The sequence below is a fragment of the Desmodus rotundus genome, chromosome 2 (genome assembly GCF_022682495.2).
Source record: "Desmodus rotundus isolate HL8 chromosome 2, HLdesRot8A.1, whole genome shotgun sequence".
Taxonomy (NCBI): domain Eukaryota; kingdom Metazoa; phylum Chordata; class Mammalia; order Chiroptera; family Phyllostomidae; genus Desmodus; species Desmodus rotundus.
The window spans coordinates 204,225,202-204,240,777 of record NC_071388.1 but is presented as its reverse complement, the minus strand read 5'-3'; the positions used below and the strand labels follow the sequence as shown (position 1 = coordinate 204,240,777).

The following is a 15,576-nucleotide window of genomic DNA, read 5'->3' as shown; positions in this document are numbered from 1 at the left end:
CTTCCCCAGGGCAAGGATCGGCATCTCTGTCATCTTTATGTACTTGGCTCAAAGCTGGTACTTGATAAATGCTAAATGGATAAAGACTAATAGCACCTCAGGCAGCAGAAAAGGAAAGGGGCTCAAAGAGTGCTAAGTCTCCTTAAGCATGTTTCAGAGCCAGGATCAAAGTTGGGTCAGGGCAGAGCTTGAAAGCTGTCATGGATAAGAAGGACCACTGATGACAGGATGCGACTTTCTAAGCATTCTGGACCAGGGCTTACGAGAGTTGAGAGAAACTGATCATTTAGGTAAATACACCACTGCCCAAGACAGCTGGGTGGGGGTACCAACAAGACTATAAAATCTTATATTAGCCTCGGAGAGCAGAAACATCTGCTAAAGCCACAGCAGGCTGGCGGGCCAAGTTCAGCAACGGGTTAGCCAGGACAGCCCTGTGACCAACAGAAAGGGCCACAGAGGGGAAGAATCAATCATCTAGGTGAGGAAGAACAGGAGGGACTAGCAGTGACATGGGGGCTACAATAGCTCAAGGGGGCCAGCTGTTAACAACCCACGGGGCTCTCTAGTTCTGGGAGAGGCCTCTAGCCCTCTTAGCTCAGGTCACTGCTGGCTCCCAAAGCTCCCTCACCCCTGCAGTGCCCATTGGCTCCCTGAGCCTGAGAACTTGGGAAGTTTTCTCCTTTTCTCTGAGGACTTCGAGGTTTTAACAATAAGGTGCACTCAGCTAGCTCCCCACTCGCATGCACAAACAACTTACAGGACAGAGACAATTCACTTGCCAACCAACATCTCTGTTTTAAAGAGTTTTCTTTTTCATATCAACACTTCCATGAATTCCGAATTCGATCAACTCTTTGTTACACAGTTTGACATTAACAAAATATCGACACTCTGACAACCTGCTGGGGTCAGAAAGAAACATCTTAAAACTCTTTGGACTCCACATGAAGACAGGCTTCCAATCCCAATCTTTGATCTCTATTATAAAGTAGTACCAATAAAATATCGTAGAGATTTATGGGTGAACTTTCATTTGAGCTGTTTCACACCTAAAATAACACGAGTACTTGGGCCAACAGGCAGACATTTTTGGTTTAGGTTTCAACTGTTTAGGTTTTCTTTTACTTTTAAAGCCCGGTTCACTTATTTAAAGAGAGAATTACTTTAAATTTTACAGTGACACTGTATTTAACCCTCAGAGAAGACAGCTGGGGGCATTAGCTGTGGCGCCATTCAGAGGAGGACAGGCCTGAGTCAGAGTGGACAGTTATCCCCTACCCTAAATGATACTATCTTTTGTCAAAACAGGTGTCTTTTTCAAGGGGTTTAGATGGACAGTATTTAAACTTATCTCTCCTCCTGATATACCCTATTGTTAACAAGAGTAACCAAGTGCTCACTTCTGTGACTAAAGCCCCAGCACAGAGCACTGCTTTCAGAAGGCAGTGCGCTGGTATCTGGGCCCCAGGCTCGTGCGCTGCATACTGCCCCGATCTAGGGGAGAAGTCCTGGAGTCCAGCTTCAATCGTAATCCTGACACCAGTCACTTACAGGTCAGTGGCACTGAATGAAACGAAATCAGTGCCAACTCCCCTCAGATGGGAAAATAGCCGGCACCCTGCCCCCATTCCCACCACACACACTCCTTCCCCATCAATGAAACTGGGTGATGATTCTGCCAAATCAGAGAGCAGAGGGTCTGGAGGAGGAGGCAAGCAGCTCCTCCAGCTTTTAAGACCTTTATAGGCAAGGGAAAGTGAAAACAGCAGAAAAGTTCCTGGACACAGTCCTTTAAGAAACAAAAATGAGTAGGAAGAAAGGTCAGAGCCATGGTTCCAAGGAATCTGAAGGCAAAGCTGCTGCTGTCCAAGGTTGTGGGCCAGCACCACGGGCTCCTGCCAAGCTGGGGACAGTGCCATGTGGGTGGCAGGAGCCCGTGGCCCTCAGAGGCACGGGGCCCTTCCTCCACCCAGCGCCTCCTTTCAAGCTTGGGAGCAGAGTCCCAATGAGAAACTCTAGAACTGTGACAATCATGAAACCAAAGTAAAGAGAACAGAAAGGAAAACATGCTTAGTTACTTAACCCAATTTTGTTGTATCATTTTCTGATTTTGAAACATAATTCCTGGTTACAAAAGGAGAATGCAGCAGCTAGATAAGAGAAAGACACCTGCTTATTAGAAGAACCTCTAATTGTGACTAAAATTCTTAAATATTTGAATCTGAAGAGCAGAGTTAAACTTTTCTACGTGGAGAGAACATTTCTCATTTATGCACTTTATGTGGTCTTTAAAGAGATTGCTACTTCTACTTCTCTTCCCATCATAACTTCATAGTTTTTCTAGATATAACATTGTATCAATACATTACAGTTTTTATAGATAGAACTGATTTTGGAGTCAGCTCCCTTCCCTAAGAGGCCCTGCATTTTCAGGCAGGGATGTGGATGAGGAAAGTCTCCAGTCTGAGGTTATAGCAAGCGAGTCCATGCATTGCTAGCACATGGCTGGGGAGCTCAAAGGTCAAATGACATTAGGTTTATTGGACCTGGCAGAGGTATGCCTGGAAGTCCACCTTCCCCGCGTCACGTAGGCTGCCAGGACAGGCCGAGGAAGGAGGTGCCCTACCGCTGGGCACCAGAGCACAGGTGCAGGAGGTCTCAGTCTGTGGGAGCAGATGGGAGCGCTCCCTGATGGCCGTGTTGAAGCTGCAGAAGTCCTGGCAGAAGTGGCCTCCCCAAGAAAATGGAGAGGCTAGGGAACCCCTGACACGGCTGACGTCCCTACCTGTGGAAAGCCTTGGTTTCAGACTTGAAGACGAAGTCCAGTTGTCCCTCAGTATCCAGGGGGACTGGTTTCAGGACACACCCGCAGATACTAAAATCCAAAGGTGCTCAAGTCCCTTTTATAAACTGGTGTATGGAGTATTTGCATAGAGCCTACACACATTCTTTAAGTCATCTCTAGATTACTTGTAATATCTAACACAATGTGAATGCTATGTAAGTAGTTGTTATACTGCATTGTTAGGCAATAAAAAGAAAAAAGGTCTGAAGGCATTGAGTACAGACACAACCCTCACAGGGCGGACTACAAGGTGCATGTAAGCAACAACGTGCCATCTTCCTGCACGTTTTTGGTCTGTCCTTGGTCCAATCAAAGGGTACAGGACCGTGAACACAGACGACTGACCGCTCACTGTAGTAGCTGGGTGCACTAGTCTGACAAGCCCGGGGCCTCAGGCCAATTATGCATTTGGGATGTGGGTGCCGATCCTTTGTCTCTGTATCTGAATACCTTGGCAGAAGGTATGTTCCGGACAATGGTGTGAATGGGGGGGAGGGGTATGGAGGTAACACAGGGCCGTCAGGAGGATATGTAGTCAGGGATGGCTTTCCAATCTCTAGCTATGACATAAACAGAACCCAGGAGAACAATGCAGCATCTCTTAAAAAGATCCCCTGCCACAGTGCACACTGCCAGGATGACATTGCTCTTCCCGATGACCAGGGACAGGCACAGTAAGAGCACGCAGTTGGGTTCCCAAGACCCTGGGGGTAGGGCACCTCCAGGGTGAGCAGCACTTGGACCTCTGGTGGCCTGCTCTGCCTGGATCTAGACAGCATGTTGCAAAAAGGGCCAGCCCATTCTGGGGAACAGCAGGAAGTGGAGGTTCAGGTGGCCAGGGGCACACATTTCTCAAGCCCTTGCTTTGAAGGGGTGATAGTGAAGAGAGGTCAGCGGTAACTAGGAGAAGTGGAATGCTGTCCTACAGACGTGTCTCAATGCTTGTGCTAAGATGTGTAGGCTCGTAAAGGTCAGGCAAAAGCCCTGTGTCGGTGGTGTTCTCAAACCTCTAGTTTGGAACCCCTCTAAACACTCCTGTCTGGGGCAGGCAGTGAAATGAATTCCCCCAGGAGTTAGAGAAGCAGGGCGGGAAGCACAACGGCCTACCAGGACGTGCTGCTTCTGAGGGTGGTGCTCAGAGCCTGGCTTTTCCTCCTGCCAGCTGTGTGGGCGAGCACACAGGTGTGCTAACAGTGAGAGCTGCCAGGAAGATGAGGCAGTGGAGGGAGACTGGGCAGCTGTATCCTCTCCCTAGGTGATGACACGTGGAAGTTCCCAGAATGGAGCAGGTTTGGCACCTTTGGCATGGGTTCTTGCCCCTGAGAGATGGGGCCAGGTAAAAAGTTCCCAGCTCCCTTGTACATGTCAGGGGGTGGATGGTGGGCATACACCTCCCACCTTAATCCATTCAAAGATCAGAAGTCATGTCCTGAGGGCATGGGAGGAGGAAGGTTCAAGCTAGTATATGCACCAAAGCTAAGTGGGACCTGAAAGTCGTGATACAGCCAAAGACGTAAGATGATCCAAATAAGCAGAAAAACAGTGTCAAAGGAGGGGAAAGACACCTGGGAGAATTCATGAGCTCCAGTGAGGGGCTAGAAATAACTCGCGTGTGGTCTTTTATTTGTCACTGTCCCCAGCGCCTAGGGCAGTGCCTGGCAGATCATGGTGCCCATTAAACACTTGTTACAGGAGGTCTGTAGACTCAGTGCCTCACTAGGAGTGGCAGGATCGGGACTGGAAGGAAAAGCCTTCGCTCTTCAGTCTGAGACTGCAGGTGGTCTGATAAAAGGCAGGTCAGGAGCAGATGTGCCCCCACCCTTTAGGACAGGGGTCAAAACTTTCTTAAAAGACCAGCAGTGAGTCTTTCTTCCATTCTCCTATTGAAGTATGACTGTTCCATAGGTATTATGTAAGTGAATGGGCCTGGCTGTGTTACAGTAAAACTTGATAATACAGTGGCTGCTGTGCACTGAGTTTGCTGAGCTCTGCTTTGGAACAATTGTTACAAGCAGTTATTTTTCCTCATGTCTTTCTAAAGCTGACTCCCTGCCTGAGCTCCTTACATGGTGGGGCCAGTATGAAGGCCGGAAATGAACACCCATGTCTTGCCTTCGTGTCTCTTCAGTCTGTTTCCTCTTGAACACATAAGGGCCTAATGGGGAAACGTGATAATTGAGGGCAAGCATTTTTCCAGGGAAAACCTTTTTATTTTTATTTTTTAAAGACCTTACTGGATGTGAGAAAAGATGTTCAGACAAGGTTGCTGTTCCTCAGGAATTTTTTGTTTAAAGAGAAATAAACAGACCTGGCTGGTGTGGCTCAGAGGACTGAATACCTGCTGGCAAGCCAGAAGGTCGCCAGTTCAGTTCCTAGTTGGGGCACATGCGTGGGCTTCAGGCCAGGTCCCCCAGTTGGGGGCGCACGAGAGGCAACCAACTGATGTTTCTCTGGCATATGGACGTTGTACATCACTGTTTCTCTCCCTCTCTCTCCCTTTCCCTCTCTCTAAAAATAAATAAAATCTTAAAAGTGACAGAGAAATAAACAAACAAAATAAACAGAGAAGACGACTAAGTAAAAGCGCATTTTTCAATCCAAGATAGTGGAGACGGAGTTTTACCTTCTGAACCAAGTAGACACTTGTCGCTCTCTGTGCAGCCACTTTATCCAGTTCAGAGCCCTCGGGAACAAAGTAACTGACGTCGGCAATGTGCACTCCCACTTCATAGATGTTGCCTGTAAAGGTACAAGAAGGTCCATCAGCCTGGTCTGGAGGGCAACAGTGATCCCTCCCTCCTGGACACTCTTCCCACGAATGCGTGTCACTCTCAGAGGCCACAGGCGGCCCTTTGCAGCCTCGTGGGGCTCTCCCCCTACTCCCGTGACTTTACTGTTGCTACATGATGAGATTTTTATCCCCAACAAACAACATTAGCCATTTTCACAAATGGTTCCCATTTCTAAAGCCTTCTTGTCCTTGAGGAAACATCAACAGACTTGCAAAAGACGACTCACGTTGGATAATGAACAAAACCTTTCAGGTTGCTAGAAGCAAGTTAACCCCAAACCCTGCAGACTCTGCCTCTGCAAGCTCCACTCGTCCTGGCCTTCAAGCCACAGCCTTCGCCAGCCCTGCAAGTGGCCCTCCTGCCTTGAATCAGTCCCCTCTGGCCCAGCTTTCCATACTGTTGCTAGTCACCCCCTTAGGCATGGATCTGGTGATGTCACTCCTTAGCCTGCTATTCACATCCCCGAATGGTCTCCCCCGATCCACCATGCCAGCCTGACAACCTCACCCTCCCCGTGCTGTGTGTGCAGCTGTCCTGGCAAACCTCCTTCCATCCCTGCAATGTATTCTACCTCATCCCGTTCACATGCCGGCTTGGTTCCTGCTCTTTCTTACCCTTAGGGTAATCTCAGCAGGATCTGCCTACCCGAGTCCTTCTTACCTTATGCAGGGCAATGGGAAGAGAACCCCAGAATAAGAAGAGCCCCTCTGCCCTCCGTTTCCTCCACCTGCACTGGGAAAGCCCCTGATCCATAGCTGAAGATGCTCGCTTCGGCCTTTCCCTTTTCCATCACTGCCAGACATCACAGCGGTCCGCACTGGGTTATTACTCCAACGTTTGTCTCTCTCCCTACAGTGTAAGCTCCAGAAAGGCAGGGCCTTTGTGCCAAGTTCACTGTCGTAGGCCCAGTGCCTAGAAGAATGCCTGACACATACATAGTAGGCACTCAATAATACCTGTTGAGTGGATAAAGCAATAATTGGTTTGCCTGTTGCCTTTTCCCTTCTGGCCAAAGACCCTGCTTGCTCTGCCTCTGAGAACGGCCCTGTCTCTTAAGCGGAGCTGGTTTTCAACAGGCCCTACCTTCCCTGTCAGCCGCACCAGAGATGGGCAGATGATGTGGGCCAAGGGAATTGCACCAAAAGCTGGGCTGGGGGCCAGTGAGGTTATAAATTTAAGATTTACTCTTGAACAACCAAATCACCTATGAAATATGTGTATTTAATTACACATACAAATATGTATGAAAATGCACAAAACGGACAGAATATAGAAAAGCACATGTGAAATAAGTGTATAGTTTGAAGAGGGCATTGTGGGCAGACAGAAGCACACTGACAATATGAGCACCAAGGTGAATTCGATGAAATTTAAGCACGTGCTTGATGTACTTCCACTGTTCCCCTCCCCTGTGCAGAGTGACTGGCCGAGGCACAGGCACGTGACTCAAGTAGGTCTATTCTGAGTCTGTTTTCAGGGCTTGGTATGGACTTCAAGGGGAGGCGCTCTCTCTCAGGACCCCAGAGACAGCAAGGCCCACTGTAACTCTGGAACTGCTGAGGAAACATCTCTGCCCCAGAATCCTGCTGACACAGGCAACAAATAGGTCTAAGGAACAGAGGGAGAAACCACGATGACCTCATTGAAACCCCAGGATCTGATTGACTTGCAACTAGCCTACCAGTGGACTTGGCCGTGCATGAGTCGATCGATCCTTTTTGGTTACAAGGACCCACTGAAAGAAACCTGACTGACAGACAAGTTGACTCAGGAGAGTGTGCTAACACACCACCACTCGTTCCTCTGGTTACCAGGGTAATCGGCCCTAAGGTATCACACACTTCATCTGCAGATCTTGTAGTTACTTTACTGTCCTCCTATTCCTTCTTCACTGGGGGAGGATTCTTCCCTCAGGTTTTAAAGTGGGAAAATGTCTAAACATGGGGAAGTTAACAATTAGGGGGCCCAGGGAGGAAAAGCATTGAGGATTCCCCATTCTGCACGCGTTTCACACTCCGAGACCACCTCCAACAGGGCATTCCCTGGGTTTCCCCGTCCAGCCCATACAGCTAGTACGTTAAGGGAAAACCTGAGTCCATCTAAGAGATCCTGGCGGCTCTGGGACAGAGTGAGAGACCTATTCCCCCCGAGGAGAGGGGCTGTCTGGAAAGCCAGGAGGAAGCAGTGTGGCTCAGAGTTCAGCTGCCTCTCTCGGAGAGCCCCACCTCGGTGCTGCTGGGTCACGGGGAGTAGAGGGACCTGCCCTGCGGTGCTCTAGGAACTCGCCCCGGGAGTGTGGCCAAGAGTCACAGACGGCTCAGCTTCCAGGTCTGACATTACAAGTATCTAAAACCAACACTCGAAGAAGGTAAAATAAAGTGTCTTCTTTTGAAGTCGGAATGATAATATATGGGCCTAACAGGTAAATATTGACTAAAGGAAAAGAGAGAGGATTATTACATCATGATATGAGCCGTAACTTTAAATTCAGTCTGTGTGTTGTTACTACACATGAACTTTCTGTCCTCCGTCGAAACTGACAAACTGACAAAGGGTTCATTACAGGAGATAAAACATGAAGGAAGCCAATCAAAACACATTTGAGAGGCTTAAATTTCACTCAGAATTCCCAGCAGAGCCTCTAAAACCAGCAAAGAGAAGCTCTCTTATTCTCTCCTTTGGACCTTTTTTATGGAAACCCTAAGTAAATATTTTATTACATATATTTACATAATGTGAACTTGCAGAACTCTTGGGGTAGTTGTACTGTAGTTTTTCTTCTATGAAAGAGAAAATATAAATCCAAAAGGTTATCATTTGATGTTCTAAAAAATACTGTCTTCCATATAAAAACATTTAAAATTTTTTTCATTACATTAAAACATCTTTATTTCCTGGGCTAAGGCGAGTCCCGTGAGTTTTGAAAAGCTGTGGACGCAGAGGGAGGAGGAATGTCAAGGCCAGCCGGGTCCAGCTACCCGCGCAGAGGCCCTGCAACCCTCAGGGAGCACAAATGCTCCTCTGAGGGAACACGAGAGGACATCAGAAGGGCTTCATCTAATTAAGACATTAACAGAACCCAAAGCAGGGGCTTAAGAACCATCTTCCACGCCAGCCTCTCGGCCAGTTCAGCCACTCCCCAGCAGTGTCCCTACCTGGCCCCTGACAAGCCTCATGGGGGGTGGAGCTCACGTTTTAAAGCCCCTGTTCTACTTCTGATAAGCTCTGGTGTCCAGAAAGCACCTCCGTACCCAGATCCACGACGCACAGACACAGGGCCCTGGTTTATTCCAGCATGCACCTCCATAAGAGGCGGACCTCGGTTAAATGAGCACCCAGTCCAGTGGGGTTGGCAGATATACCAATGTGGTGACAATATGATGCTACTAGTACTCTGAAACAGGAAGGTGACAAAACCTCTCTGCATGGGAGCGAGCTGAGCTGAATTTGTGTTTACTCCCATGAGAGCGTGTGAAATGTTTAATAATCTCTAACTGTGCAAGTGCGATGTTGACAGTGATGATCACGAAAATGAAAGTACGGACAGCAGCAGTGGCCATTTACCGAATGTCTCCTTTGTGCTAGCCCCCCCGCCCCCCCGCAACACACCCACGTGCTCCGGCAATAGCCACATAAACCGCATTTCACAGATGAACCATCTGAAGCTCAGAGAGGTTCCAAGTCACTTGTCCAAGTTTACCTGGCTGGTAATAACCCTGGAGTCAGAACCAGGTGGGGTTCAGAGCCTTTGCTCCTTTTATTACCAACCCTCATCCCCACCAGCCCCCGTCACCTTAACTCTAGGACAGGCTACAACATTTTCCATCTCAGTGGGCCACAGCTAGAAATGCCTCCCTACCTCTTATGACTTAACAGATGCCAAATTCTCGCCATGCAACCAGAAGTTTCACACGGGACCTTCCCCAGCCTTGTCCACAGTCACATCCCCAACCCCGCAGAGCATCTTTTGGTTCCCACTGCCGATCTCTTGGCCACTTGTGTAGCAGGGCCTGATTCTAGAGCAACCACTAAGCCATCACCTCTTGTTCTCTAAATTGTAAGCCCTTGAGACCCACCAATCCCTTTCTGAATTTCTAGCTTACACTCATCTTCAGCTGGTGGCAGGGTAACTGCCCTATTAGAGGTGGGAGTACCAGGCTTCCCCTGCTGTGCCAGGAGTGAGATGAGGGCCTTCCAAACTTAGGTCACCTGTTCTCCCCTTTACCCACTGCTGAGACTAGGCAGCGGTGACAGAGGCTCTTCTTGACCCCACAGGGCACTCCTTTTAACCCAGAATGTAGGGGAACGATGCTGGTAAGTGTTTCACCAGCAGAAAATAACTGCATTTGTCTAGGTCACTAACCGCCTTTGTGTCACTAAATTAAAACCCTTTTGGGCCCAACTTGGCCTGACCTCACAGGGCATCTGAGACCCGGTGCTTTCTCCCCAGTCGAGACCCCTGCCTTTGCCTACGGCCCCACTCTGGGTGTCCAACACTGCGGCTGCCCCTCCTCAGGCTCCTTGTCCCCTCCTTGCGCCTTCCATGTTGATGAGCCTCCAGGTCCAGCCCCAGGTTGCCTTCTCTTCCCACTCTGCTCTCCCCCTGGACTGCCTCACCCACTCCCAGGAGTTTAAGCTTCGTCCCTGTGCTTCAGTCTCCTCCTTCTGTGCCACCAGCACAGACACCTCAGAGCTCCAGCCCGACGCGCACACCGGGAACTGCCACTTAGCTGTCCCACAGGCATCTCACATTCACACCTCCAAAAGTCCCCACCCCCAGCAGAACCTTTTCTCCTCCTGGGTTCTCCGTGCAGGAAGTGGAATCGCCTCCACTAACTGACCACTGCCTGAACCTAGAAGAAACTGGACCTGCGTCCGCCTGATTCTGTCACTCCGAACTCTACCTCCCAACGACTCCTGCACTTGCCCGTTTCTGCTCTGCCCGCCCACCATCCCCACCCTCGCCAGGGCCACCACCATCTCTCTGAAGGAAGCTCTAGCAATCTCCTCATGGTTCTCCCTGCCATTTCACAAGCCCATTCTCCACACCAAAGACGGTACTCTTTCCAAAATGCAAATCTCCTTGCCACCCCACGGTGTAAGCCGGCAGTCCTCCCCACACTTAGTCTTCCCAGAGGGTGTCCAACCTATTCTTGCATCCCTCAGGTGACCTTGAAATCACTGCTTCCCGGTGGAGCCTGCCTGGTTCTCAGAGAGCAATGACCATAAAACACCCCCCCCCATTAAAGCCAAAATACATCTTCCCAGAGGCCCCACTTGTTGGTGCAGTTCTGCCTCATGGGGCTGCCCAGAACAAGCCTCTCTCCTCAGAGGGCAGCCACATGGCGAAGAGAAACGAGGGAAGGGGCAAACCTCCGCCAGCAGGGCGGGGCGCTGCTTTTGGGGAAGCGCCGGCTTTGAATGTTCAGACAGTTAGCATGTGGCCCCCTGGACCTTCTCTCCTTCAGGCTCAGTGCCCACATGGCTTGGCTCTGAGTCACCTCATAATCCTCAACCTCTCCTTCAAACATGTTACCAGTGACCGCCTTCATTCATTCATTAGCCATTCAGCAGATACTCTGTGAGCCCCTACTATGTGGCAGGCACTTTTCTAGGCACAAGGGACATACAAACCAACAAGACTGACAAGGTCCCTTCCCTTTTGGAGCTCACATCCTAGTGGGGAGAGAAAGACAGTCAGCAACCAAGTAAGTGATAAGATGACTTAAGATAGTAAGAGAGACTCTAAGGAAAGTCAGACGGGGGCAGTGATGAGAAGGCCAGGGTCCACCTCAGGTTTTGTTCGGGAAGGTTTCTCTGAGGAAGGGAACTGAGATGTCTGTCTGAAAAGAGCCCATCACACGCTGGCATGAGGGAGAGCATTCCAGGCAGGAGAATACCCAGAGCAAAGGGCTAAAGGTGGTAGCAAGCCTGGTGCACCCAAGAAATGGAAAGAAGGGGAGAAATGGAAGCTAGGAGGCTACTGGAGTGGATGGGACCCCACCGAGAGATGCCCTGCTGGGGAAGGGTGAAGCGTTTAGGTTTTCTTTCCAGTGTGACGGGGACCCGCTGGAGAGTTTTAAGCAGCGAAGTGACATTAACTGCATATGCAATATTTGCTTTCTCACGCCACCGCCTCCTTCACTCTGCACACCATGGTCCCGCTAATGGAGTCTAAGGCCGTACTGAACTGAAACAGTGAGCTGGAGAAGACCGTGGCCTCTTAGCAATGGCGCTGACAGGCAAACGAACGAACTCAGTCCTGCAGGGAACGGATGCGCCTGGTGAATGAAGGTAGATGATGCGAAGAGGCGAAGCCTAACAGACACACTGACAGGTACAACAGACACTGGATGTCCCGTCCCGCAGGCCAGTCTCCCTCCTGACCCTGTGGCCGGTCCTCTCGACAATGCGAGCCCTGGAGAGACAGAAAACTACTCGAGAAGCTCAGAAAGGGAGATCCAGTGGCAAGAACAAATAGAAAAGGACTATGTGCTGTCCCAACAGCGCCAGCACTGACGGGCCTTGCTGAGGGCAGAGGGCGGCACATCCAGCCCGGACACGGCCCAGCCTTGGTCTGGCCCCACTGAGCTTGAGAGATGGACTCCATAGCTGAGAAACAACTGGGCTTGGACCACCTTGTGGCCCCATGACAAACCCCACCTTTTCGTTAGGGTAAGCAAATTCCCTAACCTGGGTGGAAACACCGAGTGGGTTGCGAGGTGAGTGGGACAACCCAGACTCTGACATCTTCCAGTGCTGTGCGGTGTCTGGTTATGCAATCCAACACAAAGCTGACCACCGGTACAGAAAGCCGTGGCAGCACTCCCCAGCCAGGCCGGGCTGATGGTTTGAGGATGTTTCATAAACTTAAAAGGAGTCAGAGCAAAAAGAAACCTCTGGGACAAACGAATCTGAGTGTGATGCAAGGTGCGCATATACCAGGAGGGGGCTGTATGAGAGGGTTTCTCAGGTTCTTCTGAAAGCCAGAATTTGAAGAGCCTGTGGGTTGTCTTTTTCACATTTCCTTTTTGCCATCCAGCAAAGGGTTGATGAGGCCTTGAGCTGCAACCTTAACTAGTGAGCTCACCTTCTGGAACTAAGCAGCTTAAAGAACCTTTTTCCTTCATTATTACAAAAGGCTCTATCAATTTGCAAGTACTCAACTGAACTGCCCACACAGCGATTTTTGTCATGTTCAATCTAACTCTCAGGAATCTAAGTGCAAATTTATACGAGCGGCATGGAAGAGGAACACCCAGGCAGTAAGTTCCACTTCCCCTCCAGATGACTTGAGCACTGGCCTCCTTCATTAGCAGGAAAGAGAATGAGGAGCTGCACATGTGAGGCCGGCACATCTAGCGTCGGGGGGCTTCCGGGCCTTTCAGAAGGGACTAGGGAAAGCCCAGGTCACCCAGTCAGGTCGGGGACAGAGAGCTGAGCACAGGCTCATGAGGAAGAGGGCAGGCATTTGGTCCTTTCTCATTTCCAAAAGAGGGTGAAGTCAGAGGGGCTGAGAAGGACCCTTAAAAAGTAATTACAAAGTTAGCAGATCCAAGTAATAAGGACTGGGAGACAGGGGGTGGGTGTGAATGGCAGGGGGCAGGGGGGACTGGCCATAGTTTCAGGGTTCCTGGGGCTGGATGACAGGAACAGGGGGGTTCATTATACTAGTGTGTCTGCTTTTATGCATGTTCAAAACTCTCTATCCAAAAATTAAAAGAAAGAAAAGTTTGCAGGGGTTGAATGAAGCCAAGGAAAGAAGAGTTTAAAAAGGAAAAATCCAGTTAAGTAAAAGTAGTTACATGTATTAAAATAAAGACAAACCAGCAGAGGCAGGAGAAGGTTACTGCTTAAGAACAGAATTAAAACGTCCCTAGTGATGATCCCTGGATGTTGAGGATGCGGGGACTGTGCCTTTCTGCATTATGCACACTTGTAATGCTTCCAGCTCTCAAAGGCTGGAAAAGCAATAATGATAAAAAGTATAAAACAAAAAATGCAAACCTGGCTTGAAAATGTCTAAGGGGTAGGATTATGAATTTTTCTTTCCACTTTTATGTAAATTCTAAATTTTCTATCATAAATGGGTTGTTTTATAGTTTTTTAAAAATAAAAACACACCAACAAAATGCTGTGCACCCCTCCCCGCCGGCCACCCCTTTTACCCGATTCCCCACCACACAGCACGAAAAGCCCAGTCTGGGCAGGAAGCAGCGAGACGGGGTAGCAGCTCACTGACAACTTTCCTGCTGGAGAGTGGCAGCTAACCCCTTTGCAGGCAAGTTCTTTTAGGGCAGGCTCAGTAATGCAGCGGCAGGAACCTGGCACACCCCTTCTGAATAGGAAACAGTTTCATGCCAGAAACGTGACTCTGGTTTATGGCAGCCTGTAGCTTTTGTCATCACTGTGTAGGTTAAGTGCATGTGGCCAACATGAGGAACGAGTTCTTTCCCGTGCCTGTGGGGCACAAGCAAGGCTTGTGTGATTCCAGGAGAGCAGTTTCCTAAAGATGTAGGCTGGAAAACTGAATTTCAGACTATTCTCACATTCATTTGTAGATTTTTTTCTATTTTTATTTTTTAAAGGATTTCATTTATTCATTTTTAGAGAGGGGTAGGGAGGGAGAAAGAGAAGGAGAGAAACATTGATGCGTGGTTGCCTCTCACACGTCCCCAACTGGGGACCTGATCCACACAACCCAGACACGTACCCTGACTGGGAATCGAACTGGTGAGTGACCCTTTGGTTCTCAGGCTGGCACTCAATCCACTGAGCCACACCAGCCAGGGAGATTTTTCTATTTTCAAAAAACCTCCCTCTATTAACAAAACATAATTACAAGTCTATAAATAGTCAAATTGAAACAATATATAATTTTCAACAAATTTTGAGGAAATATAAACACCTATGTGTATTTAGATACTGATTCACTGTTAACTATTAAACAACTGCTTAGTCCAATTAAAGTAAATTCAAACTCATCTTGAATTATGAGGCAAAAGCTTTTAAAAGGTTTATATCCTGGCGATAAAATCCCTTACTAATTTTTCTCTTATTCTGGAGAAGCCTTTGTGGGTTCCTCTTACTTTTTCACCATACCCAATTAGCTCTTTTTAGACCTAGTCAGTTTCATTAATTAATCTCCCTGCATGAAGAAGCAACTTTTTCTGATTCTCCAGAAAGGCTTCCCAAGGGTTAACATAAAATGGTATCCGTAATTTGTGCCTGCTTACGACATGAATCCACCACACTGGCTGTCCCACAGCAACAGTATACTGGCTGTTCAATTTGTAATCTACTTTTTAAAAAATTTATTTACTTTTCTTTTTTTCCATCACAATTTATCCCCCCATCCCCTCTTCCACCTCCACCCGCCCTCTCCCCACCACCTTGGCTGTGTGATTTTTAGGGCATTTGGTATTCATTTAATCCTTCCCTTGCTAAGAGATTATCATTCTACAGATGAGAAGCTGAAATCCGAAGAGACGGGATACTCGCACCAAGCCCGGCTCCTGAGACTAGGGCCCGCTCCTTAGCGCCAGGTGCTCGCCTAACGTGTAAATGCTGCTTTCACAACGCCTGCAGGCTACGAGCACTACCAATGTAACAACGAGAAAGGGCTGAACGTTTACTTTGCAGAACACCCATTTTAAGACAACTAAGTAGAACACAGTATGATTTTCAACATGACCAAAAGTGACTTCTTTATGAGGACAATAAACATTCACTAAAACGAAAGCCTTGTCACGCACTCCTGTAACCAAAGGTTACTTTCTATTTTTGAACTATCCATGTATTGACTACAGCTGTAACTCAGTTTCCAGTTTTTTAATAAACTCAGTTTTCACATAAAGTATGAATTGCCAAACTTTCTAGGTCACTGAATACAAACCCTTTAATACTTCCGGATGAAAATCCTCTATAAATGTATTA

At 48.6% G+C, this 15,576-nt stretch overlaps 1 protein-coding gene across 6 annotated transcripts in view; it reads right to left on the bottom strand.

Moving 5' to 3' along the window:
* The window catches only part of DIS3L2 (DIS3 like 3'-5' exoribonuclease 2), a 280,596-nt gene that overhangs the window by 89,894 nt on the left and 175,126 nt on the right, over nucleotides 1-15,576 (bottom strand). For all 6 annotated transcript variants that reach the window (XM_053919206.2, XM_053919207.2, XM_024564295.4 and 3 more), the window contains one exon: nucleotides 5,472-5,587. In XM_053919206.2, the coding sequence (XP_053775181.1) occupies nucleotides 5,472-5,587 (116 nt within the window). The remainder of the gene's footprint in view (nucleotides 1-5,471; nucleotides 5,588-15,576) is intronic.